The sequence below is a fragment of the Oncorhynchus mykiss genome, chromosome 16 (assembly GCF_013265735.2).
Source record: "Oncorhynchus mykiss isolate Arlee chromosome 16, USDA_OmykA_1.1, whole genome shotgun sequence".
NCBI classification, from domain to species: domain Eukaryota; kingdom Metazoa; phylum Chordata; class Actinopteri; order Salmoniformes; family Salmonidae; genus Oncorhynchus; species Oncorhynchus mykiss.
Window position 1 is genome coordinate 26,935,846 of NC_048580.1, and position 14,940 is coordinate 26,950,785.

The following is a 14,940-nucleotide window of genomic DNA, read 5'->3' on the forward strand; positions in this document are numbered from 1 at the left end:
TCATGCTGTGGGGATGTTTTTCAGCAGCAACGACTGGGAGTCTAGTCAGGATTGAGGGAAAGATGAACAGAGCAAAGTACAGAGAGATCCTTGATGAAAACCTGCTCCAGAGCGCTCAGGACCTCAGACTGGAGCGAAGGTTTACCTTCAAACAGGACAACGACCCTCAGCACACAGCCAAGACAACGCAGGAGTGGCTTCGGGACAAGTCTCTGAATGTCTTTGAGTGGCACAGCCAGAGCCTGGACTTGAACCCAATTGAGCATCTCTGGAGAGAACTGAAAACAGCTGTGCAGAAACTTTCCCCACCCAACCTGACAGAGCTTGAGAGGATCTGCAGAGAAGAATGGGAGAAACTCTCCAAATACAGGTGTGCCAAGCTTGTAGCGTCATACCCAAAATATTCAAGGCTGTAATTGCTGCCAAAGGTGCTTCAACAAAGTACTGAATAAAGGGTCTGAATATTTATGTACAGTAAATGTGATATTTACGTTTGTTTTATTTTGAATACATTTGCAACAATTGAAAACCTGAAAACCTGTTTTTGCTTTGTCATTATCGGGTATTGTGTGTAGATTGATAAATAAATAAAAACAATTTAATACATTTCAGAATAAGGCTGTAACGTAACAAAATGTGGAAAAAGTGAAGGGGTCTGAATACTTTCCGAATGCATTGTACATAGCAAGTGTGCTATCACTATCCAAAATAACAATTTCTTTACATCTGTAAAGAAGGTAAATCTGTACTGAAGGTAAATCCTGAGCTGATATTTTACTGTTTTAGACATGTGTTTTTGTTATTTTATTAATCTATTATTGTTTTATGGTAAAGTGTATTGGGATTTTAAATGCACCAGTTTTGCTCATTGGGCGATGGGCCCCAGGTAAGGATGTCTTCAAATGCATCCTACTGCTGCTTATTCATTGCTGTAAAAGCTTCATTTCCATGTTTTTCTCAGATAAAAAATGACATCTCACTACAATAGACGAATAGTGCATGAATTGTTAGGCAGACAGAGAAGAGATCAGAGAAAGCAGACAAGCAGACAGACAGGCAAATATAAAAGGAAAAACAATAGTCTGTCAAACAAATATGGCACGTGTAGAAAGGCATGCAGGACTCCACATGGGTGCAGCAACTCACTAGTCATTGGGTTCTTTATTACAACCACTGATAAATTAAATCGCCAATCATGCTACAAGTACATGTTTTTTCTTCATGATCCTTGGATCAATGTTCTACTGATAATCGTGTCATCAGACCAGTTTACACACAATGATTCTTTAACCCCAACTAAATGTACTTAGCTAAGTCTTCAGACATCAGTCAAACGAGGGATTCAGGGGAGATTCAAATAGGTCATTGGAGATCACTTGAATGGAGCTTTGATATGGATCCATGGCAGGAATCTGGATAAGTGAAGCCATCTGATACAGTGCTGCTCTCACTGTTAGAAGCCATAGATCTGACAGTTCCAGTTCACAAGATGGTCTCTAGTTCCTTTAGAGACAAAGAGCAGCAGGGGTCCTCGTCTCCCAACCGCTGGGGCACAGAGACTGCAGGCTCTGTCTTGGCTCCACCACCACCCCCTTGGATCCCCTCGCTAGCAGCCCTGGGGTTCCTGGGAAAGGCACTAACACCGGCCTCAGCCCCCACCCCAGGCCTCCAAATAACAAGTTTCTGCCTGGGGGTCTCCGTGTTGCTGGGCACGTAACCTGGCAGGTTGGTGAGGGGGTGGAAGGAGGAGGTGAGGCGTGGCTGCCTGCTTCCCCCTCCCCCATTGCTTCCCCCAGCTCCTCCCATCCCGGGGGCCCCTGCCCCATTCAGGGACATTCCTCTGGGATTGGCCACAGTCAGACTCACGCTGTGGGTGGTGGTGTGTGACATCATGCCGCCATAGTAGCAGCTGCCCCCGCCCCCACTGCTGGTCACCCGGGTCTTCTGTTTGAGGTCCAAGGCCAGGCTCCGCCGTAGCCATGCCTTCTTTACCTCCGCCTGCACCTGGGAAGACAGGAATTAAAGTGGAACTGACAGTGTTTAAGCAACATTAAATCTTATAAAAATCTGCTACACTTTCTGACAAGCGAGCACTTAGATATGCTCGTCTTCATAAATTCATTGATTGTTTGGGAATGACAGACTAAGGCAATTGTGAAAATTCTATGGCAATAAACAATGAGAAAGCGGCCGTGTGTTTGGACAAATAATAGACACTGCTGTAAATAAAACCTAATAAAAACATCTGTCTCATCCGGGACCGGAGTCTACGCCGACCGGTGCACCCTAACCAATCAGAGCTACAGTAGCCCTTTATGCAAAAAAGCTATTTGCCACACGGGCCTGCCATCATTCACTTTGAACCGGACTGTGTGTTTACAGGCAGTAGTAACAGCACGACTTTAGATTATTAGAACGCATTTTTTGCAAAAGCCACAAAAATATGTAAATATCACGGGAGTCTTACATTTGGGAACTTTACAGTCCTATTGATCAAACAACCATGAAAAGGTAGGCTCTCTCTCCCTCAGTTATGCACATCAACAACAATATCAAATACTAATAGCAAGAGCAAGATTAGCTCAAATCTAACAAGGGAACATTAGATAATTAGATTAGATGTTCGTAAATTCAGAGCATTGTCAGCTAGTCTGTTCGTAAATTCAGAGCGCTTCTCTCTCCAAGCGTTCAGACTGCACACTTAAGTGATAATGCCCGAGAAGCCGGTGTTTGGAGGATATATTGGCACAGGTGTTGTTAGGCCCGAGACGAAACACCTGCTTCGAGGGCATTATCACTTTTATACAACGGGTTACCAACATATTCAAATAATAATTGACACATTTTCATTAAAAACGTTATTTTGTTAAATGTATTCATACTATTTCATCCTTCCACAAGATATAGTTCCGACACAAATCTAGGGTTGCTACCCAAGCCGGCTGGTCATTCATTCTATCGGTTTGGTTGCCAGAGACGCGACCCAGTCTTTTTTTTGTTTTTTTTGTTCTGTATCTATGGACGCGACCCAGTCATTTGTTCTAAGTGTTCCATTGACATACTGGCTGGCAACATTCTTATCCCTTGTTTGCTAGGTAGCCAACTATGGCCTTACAGTCACGTCAAGCAGTGCAGCCAGAATAACAACAGTAGCTGCATTTACATTTGTTTAAGCTGTTTTCTCACAACATTTATTTCGATACATCCATAATAATGAGCTAAAGAGACACGATTTTGCTTGGCATTAAAATCACGTCAACCTGAAGCTGGAATGACTGCAAAGTAGCTGCACTTCATTTCGTTTGACCTTTTTTCAATTGACATTGCTTTGTATATATCTATAAAAATTATGGCAGCTGATTCATGATTTCGACTGGTTGAGAAATGCTGCCTGTTTGTCTGTTTGTCTCGTCCCGACTCCTGAGATTTTTGCAGTTCGTTCCAGTCATTGGCAGCAGAGAACTGGAAGGAAAGACAACCGAAGGAGAAAATGGCTTTGGGGGTGACCAGTGAGATATACCTGCTGGAGCACGTGCAACGGGTGAGTGCTGCTATGGTGACCAATGAGCTGCGATAAGGCGGGGCTTTACCTAGCAGAGACTTGTAAATAAATGCATAGTCACTTCACCCCTACCTACATGTACAAATTACCTCAACTAACCTGAACCACTGCACAATTATTCGGTACCGGTACCTCCTGTATATAGCCTCGTTATTGTTATTTTATTGTGTTACTTTTAATTATTTTTTACTTAAGTTTATTTGGTAAATATTTTCTCAACTCTTCTTGAACTGCACTGTTGGTTAAGGGCTTGTAAGTAAGCATTTCACGGTAAGGTCTACACTTGTTGTATTTGGCGCTGTGACAAATAAAGTTTGATTTGATGTCACGCCCTGACCATAGAGAGCTTTTTTATTCTCTATGTTGGTTAGGTCGGTGTGTGACTAGGGTGGGTCATCTAGGTGATTATATTTCTATGTTGGCCTGGTATGGTTCCCAATCAGAAGCAGCTGTTTATCGTTGTCTCTGATTGGGGATCATATTTAGGCAGCCATTTCCCCTTTGTGTTTTGTGGGATCTTGTCTATGTATAGTTGCTTGTGAGCACTATAGCAGCTTCACAATTTTGTTTTGCATTTATTGTTTTCTTTGAGTTTCACTTCATAATAAAGAGGATGGAACCATACCATGCTTTATCTTGGTCCACTTATTATAACAATCGTGACATTTGATTAGATTAGTTACATTCATCCGTTTTTGTCCAAAATATTAAGTCATTGAAACTGAAACAGTGCATCCCGAATTGGTGGAGGCAGCAAATAATGTACCAGGCCAGCTGTGATTCACAACCAGATAGCAATATTTTTTGGACTACCAAGAAATGTATTGGTGAATTATATTAATCATGCAATGAACTGCATATACCTTATAATGACAAAGCAAAAAAAGTTTCAGAATTCTTTTCAAATTTATACAAAAAATGCACTGAAATATCACATTTGCATAAGTATTCAAACCCTTTACTCAGTACTTTGTGGAAGCACCTTTGGCACCTCAGTCCCTGCCGCTGAAAAACATCTCCACAGCATGATGTTGCCACCACCATGCTTCACCGTAGGGATGGTGCCAGGTTTCCTCCAGACGTGACGCTTGGAATTCAGGCGTTTCAATTGTTTCTCATGGTCAGAGTCATTTAGGTGCCTTTTGGCAAACTCCAAGCCGAGCTGTCTAGTGCCTTTTACTGAGGAGTGGGTTTCGTCTCGCCACTCTAGCATAAAGGCCTAATTGGTGGAGTGATGCAGAGAAGGTTTTCCTTCTGTAAGGTTCTCCCATCTCAACAGAAGTACTCTGGAGCTCTGTCAGAGTGACCATTGGGTTCTTGGTCACCTCCCTGACCAAGGCACTTCTCCCCCAATTGCTCAGTTTGGATGGGCGGCCAGCTCTAGGAAAGGTTTGTGGTTCCTAACTTCTTCCATTTAAGAATGATGGAGGCCACTGTGTTCTTGGGGATCCTCAATGCTCCAGAAATTCTTTGGTATCTTTTCCCAGATCTGTGCCTTAACACAATCCTGTCTTGGAGCTCTACAGACAATTCCTTCAACCTCTTGGCTTCATTTTTGCTCTGACATGCACTGTCAACTGTGGGACATTAATAGACAGTGTGCCTTTCTTAATCATGTCCAATCAATTGAATTTACCACAGGTGGACTCCAATCAAGCTGTAGAAACATCTCAAGGATGATCAATGGAAACAGGATGCACATTAGCTCAATTTTGAGTCTCATAGCATAGGTATTTTGTTTTTTTAAATTCTTAATACATTTGCAAATATTTCTAAAAACCTGTTATCACTTTGTCATTATGGGGTAGTGTGTGTAGATTGATGAGGAAAAAATGTATGTAATCCATTTAAGAATAAGGCTGTAATGTAACAACATGTGGAAAAAGTAAAGAGGTCTTAATATTTTCCGAATGCAGCGTATTCTGCCAACAATGTCTGCAAGGAGCCTTACATATGAAACAGCCTACAAGGCAGCATCCTGATTCATCAGCCTGTGAGCATTCCAGGAATAGAGCTCACCCACTCCATACGCACAAAAAGGTTATTTATCTCGAAATTTGTTCACAAATTTGTTTTCATCCCTGTTACTGAGCATTTCTCCTTTGCCAAGATAATCCGCTTCCTTCAACATCATTTTAGAGAATTTGGCAATATGTCCAACCGACCTACAACTTCCGACCACGTGTATTGTGTCATGTGTGAAAGAGGTTTTCTGGTGCCAACATTGTGAACAGAGCCCAACATGGTGGCAGTGAGGTTATGATATGGGCAGGCATAAGCTACGGAAAACAAACACAATGGCCTTTTATCAATGGCAATTTCAATGCACAGAGATACTGTGCCATCCTGAAGCCAATTTATCTGCCACCAACACCTTATGTTTCAGCATGATAATGCACGGCCCCATGTGACAAGGATCTTTACACAATTCCTGGAAGCAGAAAATGTCCCAGTTCTTCCATGGCCTGCATACTCACCAGACATGTCCCCCATTGAGGATTTTTGGGCTCCACAAGCTCACAGAACGGGACTGCTGAGTCCTAAAGCATGTACTGCATAAACATCGTTTGTCCTTGGTTGAAACAGTCACTACCGAGTTCCAAATGGCCTCTGGAAGACATTTCAGCATAATAACTGTTCGTTGGGAGCTTCATGAAATGGGTTTCCATGGCAGAGCAGCAACACACAAGCCTAAGATCAACATTCGCAATGCCAAGCATCGGTTGGAGTGGTGTAAAGCTCGCCGCCATTGGACTCTGGAGCAGTGGAAACATCTTCTCTGGAGTGATGAATCAAGCTTCACCATCTGGCAGTCCGACAAACAAATCTGGGTTTGGCGGATGCCAGGAGAACGCTACCTGCCCGAATGAATAGTGCAAACTGTAAAGTTTAGTGGAGGAGGAATAATGGTATGGGGCTGTTTCACATGGTTCGGGCTAGGAGCCTTAGTTCCAGTGAAGGGAAATCTTAAACGCTACAGCATACAATGACATTGGAGAGACGATTCTATGCTTCCAACATTGTGGCAACAGTTTGGGGAAGCCCCTTTCCTGTTTCATCATAACAATACCCCAGTGCACAAAGCGAGGTCCATGCAGAAATGGTTTGTCGAGATTGGTGTGGAAGGACTTGACTGGTCTGCACAGAGCCCTGACCTCAACCCCATCGAACACCTTTGGGATGAATTGGAATGCCAACTGCGAGCCAGGCCTAATCGTCCAACATCAGTGCCCGACCTCACTCATGCACTTGTGGCTGAATGGAAGTGAGTCCCTGCAGCAATGTTCCAACAGCTAGTGGAAAGCTTTTCCAAAAGAATGGAGGCTGCTGAAGCAGCAAAGGGGGGACCAACTCCATATTAATGCCCCTGATTTTGGAATGAGATGTTCGACGAGCAGGTGTCCACATACTTTTGGTCAAGTAGTGACCAAAAGTGACCAACAGATGCAAATCTGTATTTCCAGTCCTGTGAAATCCATAGATTAGGGCCCAAATTATTTATTTAAATTTCCTTATATGAACTGTAACTCAGTAAAATCTTGGAAATTGTTGCATGTTGCGTTTATATATTTGTTTAGGATATTTATACACAGTAATGCACACTAACAACCAGTATAGGTAACAAGCTACTTAGCTAACTAGCTAGCTCACAAGACTAGCCAAGTTAGCTGCATTATTCCTTGCATGCGATTGGCTGTAGTCTTTGGGGCACGCAGCCAGGGAGACAATTGCCTGTCAAGCATCAGCGCAGCCACAGCGCTCCTTGATTAAGTGATTGTTGTGCATCTGAACAAATTATTAGATGATGTGTGTAACTTTTGATTATATCTTGATCTTGACAAAAACAAGTTTTGTTATGTAGTGATTATGAGATAAGTCGTAACCTCGACATAGGGAAAAAAATGTTTTATTCATATGTCCTCTCTGGACTTCCGTAGATATTCAAAATGAGGTAGATTGTTCTGCATTTACCTCCCCATTGCAGAAACAGTAGATGAATGCCACAAAGAATCCCTGAAAGGATAAAAGGGAAAAAGGCCAAGTTTAGATAAAGGAAATACATTCAGTGCTGTTCAACATTTATGAACAGGACATAGGACAAATTTTTAGGATATAACATAAATCTGTCATTAATAGTCATCAACAGTTGATGGACAATAGCCTGCATAAATTTGGCAGATTAGTCTTTTTTCGTCATTAATTTTGTTCTGGAGGCAGCTCTGCAGAGTGGTTTCTAACTGACACAGCCACACAAAAAAACGCACTGCTAATCATAATGCCTAACCCTAACCCTTCTTAGGGCTAGGCCCATCTTTTCAAAATTTTTCTCAATTTCCACTTGAATGAATTCGTCAGGCCCTGAAGACAGGATATGCATATAATTGGTACCATTGGAAAGAAAACACTTTGAAGTTTGAAGAAATGTTAAAATAATATAGGAGAATATAACACAATAGATATGGTAGAAGAAAATCCAAAGAAAAACCAACCAGAATTTTTTTGAGAGAGAGACCATCCTCCTAGAATGGCAAGTATAAGGTCATATTGAAAATTAGCTCCCTGGATGCAATTCCTATGGTCTCCACAGGGTGTCAGCAGTCTATGTTCAATGTTTCAGGCTTGTAACTTCAAAAACGAATACGTAATATCAGTTTTAGTACAGGAACACAGTCTTGGAAATACGTGTTTGCGTGTGCCATGAAGACAGGACGCACCTGCTAAAATCGGTTACCTATTGAACATACTTCTTTCCATAAGAAGTATGTTATAGTTTGATTACATTTTAGGCAATCTGAGGAGTAAATAGAAACATATTTTGACTTGTTGAAACAAAGATTAGATTTTCGGATTCCTTTCTCTGCATGTTGAACAAGTGGATTACTGAAATCGATGGTGCTAACTAAACAGAATTTTTGGGATATAAAGAAGGATTTTATCTAACAAAACGACTCTACATGTTATAGCTGGAACCCTTTGGATGACAAATCAGAGGAAGATTTTCAAAAAGTAAGTGAAAATTTAATCACTATTTGTGAATTTATGAAACCTGTGCCGGTGTAAAAATATTTTGATGTGGGGCGCCATCCTCAAACAATCGCGTGACATGTTTTTGCTGTAATAGCTACTGTAAATCTGACAGTGCAGTTAGATAACAAGAATGTAAGCTTTCAAATCAGGAATTTCGTAAGGACACATATCCCACAGTATGGCATGAAGCCAAATAGTCCCACATTAGATTTTCTGGACATGTCCTAAGTTACATGTTTACTGGGCTCTCATTTTTGATTACTTATCTAGAGCCTTTCATAGAATTCTAGTCCCAGACCCATTGACCGCTCTGTTTGGTACAGTTGATGGGAATAACCACGAAGGGAAAGCTGTCTCTCTTTGTACTCTATTAGCCAAAAGGCTCATATTGCAATTTTGGAAACTGGAGACTGTACCTACCTTTGAAATGTGGTTACGGGATTTAGGGAATGTAATACATATGGAAAAGGATTTAGGGAATGTAATACATATGGAAAAGGATTTAGGGAATGTAATACATATGGAAAAGGATTTAGGGAATGTAATACATATGGAAAAGGATTTAGGGAATGTAATACATATGGAAAAGATTCGATACAATACCTCCAATAGAAGTTCAATGTGTTACAAAATATGGCAGCCGATACTGGATAAATGGTCTAGTCCCGCTTCATAACTGGGTTGACGATCTGCTGCTACTCTGTGCTGTACTCCACTCAATATTTATTTTTGGCTTAACTACACTGCTTGTAATGACTATATGCTGTCTTGTTATACATGCACCACCTAATAGGATTTAGTTTTATTTTGTGTATGTGTGAGTTAAGTTTTGTTTTGTCCTCTAAATTGGCCATCCCATTCAACAGTACAATGAATGTCATTGTTAGTATTGCTGTCTTTTTTCTTAGATTTTTTATTGTAAAATAATAAACATATTGTAAAATTAAAATAATGTAAAATTAAAATAATGTAAGCTTTCAACCGATATAAGACACTTATATGTACCTAAATGTTTATATCCATAACTTATGATTATTTATTTGAATTGCGCGCCCTTCAGTTTCACTGGAAGCGGGACGCCTATCCCAAAATTAAATTAAGACCAAAAATCAAATGTTTGTTTTCATACATTTTTACAATATAGCCAATTGTTACTTTTCAGCTGCCCTATCTATGGGGAAATCACTCAGTTCTGCCTCCAGGACAAGACTCATGACAATAAACGTCAACCTCAAAACACGATCAAAACACTGAAAAATATATGTTTTTCTCTCAGGGAGTATTTGCCCTTTGGGGTGTCTGACCTGGGAAGAGTTGAAGAACATCTCGTAGTGCATCTGCACCTGCCACAACAGGCCCGTAACCTCAGTGTAGGGTAGAGCCATAAACACCATATAGTGCACTCCAAACAAGGGCATCAGGACAAGGGTGGATTTCAACAGCTTCCTGTGGACAGGAGCAGACACAATTTTACAGATAATATTATAGCAGTGTAATATGCTATTTATCTATGTTTGAATAAAGTGGCCTTGATTTAGAGAAACGTGAAGCTATGTAAGACAACGTAGGATTTACCATCAAAATACAGCCATTGTATTCCCATACCATGCATGGTGATTTCTGATTTCAAATTATATTTTTCAAAACACAAATTTACAGTCACATGTCATGCAATCGGGAAAAACTAGCCTAGGCTCTATCGCAAGTGAAGAAATTGTGGGTTGTATCATATGCATAAAGCATGTATGCATTAATTGATCCATGCTACTACTAGTGCTGTTTATTACAAGTGCATTACTAGTTTACTACTAGTCTATTGTCAGTCTTTTACTGTTTATTAGTCTAATGCAGCCCCTCACCTGTACTGCTGACGGGGGTCCAGTTTGCCTGTGTTGGTCTCCCACAGCTTAGAGGCCAACACTCGTATGATGTTGAGGAACAGGAAGAAGTTCACCTGTAGGAAGAGTTAGAAATACATGTAAGGTGTCCATATTAAGACAGCCTCAGAGTCACAAGGAGTTGGTGTGTAACAGTCACTCTGACTTCGGACACCGTATTCATGATATGAATACCAATAAATAGTACCTTTCAGCTTTTGAGTTGATTTGGATTGTGTCAAATACAATGTTTGATGTGAAATCAAGGATGCTATCAAACAATAAAAAAGGGACAAGAGACCAATGCTTGTGAAGTGCATGAGTCTAGGTGAAAAGGAAATATTTGCTTACTACAATGGCTGCAAGAATTGGGACTTGATAGATCCACTTCAGATTTCCCGCACTGATGTCCCAGCACCTGCAAATGTGTGTAGAATAGCTGCTGTTAAGTGTGATTATTCACTTAATTGTGATGTACAAACAATTATGTATAAAGGGACTCACTGAGTGTCTGCCAGTGATGCTCGCGCACTGACCCAAATAGACACAAACACTGCAGGGACACCTATGAGAGAGGGAGGGAAAGCGGTAGGTGGGTGAAATAGATGAATGTTGAATTCCCATCTGTGCTATCTTACATACACAACAAAGGTATCTTTCCAGGGGGTCTTTTCCAGAAAAAGTACCCAATTGTCATACTTGAGTAAACGGAAAAACACTTTAAAAGAAAATGACTCGAGTAAAAGTAAAAGTCACCCAGTAAAATCCTACCTGAGTAAAAGTCTAAAAGTATTTGGTTTTAAATATACTTAAGTATTAAAAGTAAATGGAATTGATCAAATATACTTAAGTATCAAAAGTAAAAATCATTTAAAATTCCTTATATTAAACAAACCAGACGGCACCATTTTCTTTGTTTTGTTTTATTTTACGGACAGCAAGGGGCATGCTCCAACACTCAGACATAATTAGCAAACAAAGCATGTGTTTAGTGAGTCCACCAGATATTTTTGTTATTTTCTATTGAACTTTTATTTAACTAGGCAACAGATCAGAGGCAGTAGAGATGGCAAAGGATGTTCTCTTGATAAGTGTGTGAATTAGACTATTTTCCCGTCCTGCAAAGCATTCCAAATGTAACAAGTACTTTTGGGTGTCAGGGAAATGTGTAAAGTAAAAAGTACATAATTGTCTTTAGGAATGATCTCGCAACACATGGAGGAGTGTTTAAAGAGGCAATCTGTGGCTGCTTTTAAACCCTTTTTTGGATTTTTAGATTAATGATATATACCCAGTGGCGACTAGTCATTCAGAGCATTTTTAGCATTAACGTGTTTTGCATGTTCTTTTGGCATTAATACATGTCACATATCAGTTTACAAACATTGTAAAAAATAATACATATCATTGAGTTAATAAAGCTGCATACAAACAGGGTCTCTTTTTTGTTTTCTTGAGTAAGTCAGCTCCAAAATGCAGGTGTTTCAGTCTAGCGCAGTGCTTTCTGTGGTGGTGGGGCAGGCCAGCAGAAAATACAGGGTGTTGCGCTGTGATTGGCTCAGTGTTCTGTCACTGGGGACTTCACTTCACTGCCAAGTGTAAGAGCAGACCTTGAAAATTCTAGCCCTTCGGCTGCTGCCATAGAAGTACCCATCCAAGAAGGCTCAAGGTCATTGGCCACAGATAAAATTATGTCAAATCACGTTATATGTACAGTAGCTTTGATTGGACTGATCATGTCAACATCATACTTTCACAATCTTAGCGAGCAGTCATCATCATGAATCAAGTCGACAATCTACTGGCAAATCATGTTTAATCCTTGTCATATGAAGATAAATAATGAAGAGAAATTATAGATAAAACATATCGGTGCTCATCGGCCATTGGACATAAACATTTCACAAGTTGGAAATCGCAAATTCAACAATGAGTGGTTTGGAAGGAATCAGTGACAGTGGCTCTGTGATCCCAAATCTGGGATTAAGGGGTTCTTTTCCAAGTTTATAATGATAAACATCTAACATTGGCCATGCTATCAATGAAGGATGATTTGTGCCGCGCTCAAAACAACTGTTAACTCGAAGGACTACCACGCCACCTTCCTGTTCAAGTCAGCCGAGCACAACAATGTGAGTCCAAAAATATATTGTTTGTTGCTTCATAAACTATGTAATGTGCCAGGGAGTTATGTATACTGTAACTAAGAAAGTAATGCTAAGTGTATGTTGTGTAGTAAGATGTTAGTAGCCCACTGTTCTGACTGTTCTACTGTAGTCTATAACCTGTTTTAGAGAAATGTAGTCATCAAATATTGTAATTGTAATGTAAATCATTGTCTGCTTATATGCCCCCTTTATTTATCCTACGGTTCTAACTCGGTGTACAGGGAGAGCACTGTAAGAACGGCCCATGTTCTGAATTATGTTATTGTACATTTCAGAAGTGCTAAACAGATAGTTATATTGACAAATATAACAGTCCTAGCTCGGTTGTTGTCTTAATCGGAATTATGGATTGCCTCTTATCCGCTTGTCGTCCCCTTATGCCATAGTTTGTACATCTCAATTGTCATTAGAAACCACATTTGTTTAAGCAAGTCAGCCATATCAGCTATGTTTTTTTTAAAGACAGTAAATGAGGCTGAATGAACTGTTTTGCAGCCAGACAAGGCTCCGCTAATAGCCAGGTGTAACAGTGGTAAGATGTTGGGACTGCTGTTGGAACAGCTTTATGTAAACCCTAACAGTTTGCGGGCACCGTTTTCCACTGTTATAGTGCAATTAATATATTGTTTAGTGGCTTTGCTGGCATGCATTCCACTTTTTTAAATGTTTTGCCCCACCAACATTTACATGCTAAAATCGCCCACTGTATATACCCATTGATTTTTGAAGAATATCACTAATAAATGCCTCATTAGTTTAGTTCAACTGTCATTCCCTGTCAGATCCCAACATATACAGTAAGCTTGTTTTACCAATTTTTTTGTAAACAATGTAAATGTGAACAAACACTGTATTGCCTCAAGATATGACTCAAACTATAATTTGAAATCATGGACGGCCAGTCCTTAGTATGGCCTGTCCTTGCAGCCTTAGCTCTGTCTATGATTTTGAGAGTGGTTACATTTCTCCAGCACCATCCCCAGCAGTTTACTGAAACAGTGATGGGGTGCACGCGTCGTTATTTTTTTATACTGCAGATTGCCACTTTAACGCCCCAGGAACCAAATTCATACGATAAATCAATCTTCTGAAATGGCTGCAAAAAAGACAACTTGAAAAGTCAATGGGCTGAATCACTGGTCTACACTCTTAGAAAAAAAGGTACCATAAAACCTTAAAGGATTCTTTGGCTATCCCTGGAGAACCATTTTTTGGTTCCTTAGTAGAACCCTTTTTGGTTCTAGAACCTTTTTAGGTTCAAGGTAAAAACCGTTTCATCATAGAGTTTTTTGAGGGTACCTCGTTAGGTAAAATTGTCCTACCTGGAACCAGAAAGTTGTATCCTGCAGGGTGTGTAGAAAAACTCACCCCAGCCGATGATGGTGAGCGCCCACAGGTAGTTCTTGTCTGAGAGGAAGGCCATGAAGATGAGGCTGTGCAGGTACAGCCCCTCCACCAGGATCCAGTAGTGATTGGTCGCCAGGAAATACAGGAAGAGAGTAACGGCCACCTTACAGCCCACCTATAGGGTGCCAGAGAGAAGAGAGGTGTTCATATTGTTTATAAGGGACTTGGGACATTCAACATATCATCAGATAATGGTTCCAATGGATCAATGGGTTAGAGCAGGTGGGGCAAACTACGGTTTCAATCCGTAGCTTAAACTACATATATGTCGAAAGTATGTCGAAATTATAATGGACCTATATATTTTCCAATAACTGCCCTTTTTCTGGCCCCCTGGGATAGAGCACGGTGTAAAGAACATCGAATTGTGCGATTGAATCCCGCATGGGCCACATATACTGAATGTTTGTGTCACTGTCAATGTTGACATTTCTGTAATTAACTTTGGATAAAATCCTCTGCTAAATTAATATCTTATTTTTACTTGACATTCTCAGAGACATCAAGACTTGGGAGGAGTTTCATCACAGGGCCTATCACCAAGGGCAACTGAACACAAAAACCAACATCTCTAGTTGAAAACTGTGTCATCGATATTGGTCAGAATTATTTATTCCAGTGCCAAAACTGTCAAAAAAGTGTAAGTAGGATAACGTTGGTCATAAAGTCAATATATTCCAAAACAGAGTTTTGTGAGATTAGTGTAAATGCAATGACTTACATGAGGGCTGGGTTTTGATTTTGATCATTCCCACTTGCCCACTAACACAGGATGGTAACGCCTAGGGAGAATTGTCATGCACGGAGTTTGCACACTATCCAATCGTATTGCCATACCAGATGGTGATGCTCTCGAAGGTGCAGCTGTAGAACTTTTTTAGGATCTGGGGACCCATGC

General features: G+C 40.5%; 1 protein-coding gene across 1 annotated transcript in view; it reads right to left on the minus strand.

Moving 5' to 3' along the window:
• Positions 1-555: 555 nt before the first annotated feature.
• pth3r (parathyroid hormone 3 receptor) overlaps positions 556-14,940 on the minus strand; it is a 57,618-nt gene continuing 43,233 nt past the window's right edge. The window contains exons 7-13 of the mRNA XM_036946628.1: positions 14,004-14,157; positions 10,972-11,032; positions 10,819-10,885; positions 10,450-10,544; positions 9,895-10,036; positions 7,535-7,576; positions 556-2,004 (exon numbers count right to left, since the gene is read on the minus strand). Of these exons, the coding sequence (XP_036802523.1) occupies positions 1,483-2,004; positions 7,535-7,576; positions 9,895-10,036; positions 10,450-10,544; positions 10,819-10,885; positions 10,972-11,032; positions 14,004-14,157 (1,083 nt within the window). The 3' untranslated portion in view covers positions 556-1,482. The remainder of the gene's footprint in view (positions 2,005-7,534; positions 7,577-9,894; positions 10,037-10,449; positions 10,545-10,818; positions 10,886-10,971; positions 11,033-14,003; positions 14,158-14,940) is intronic.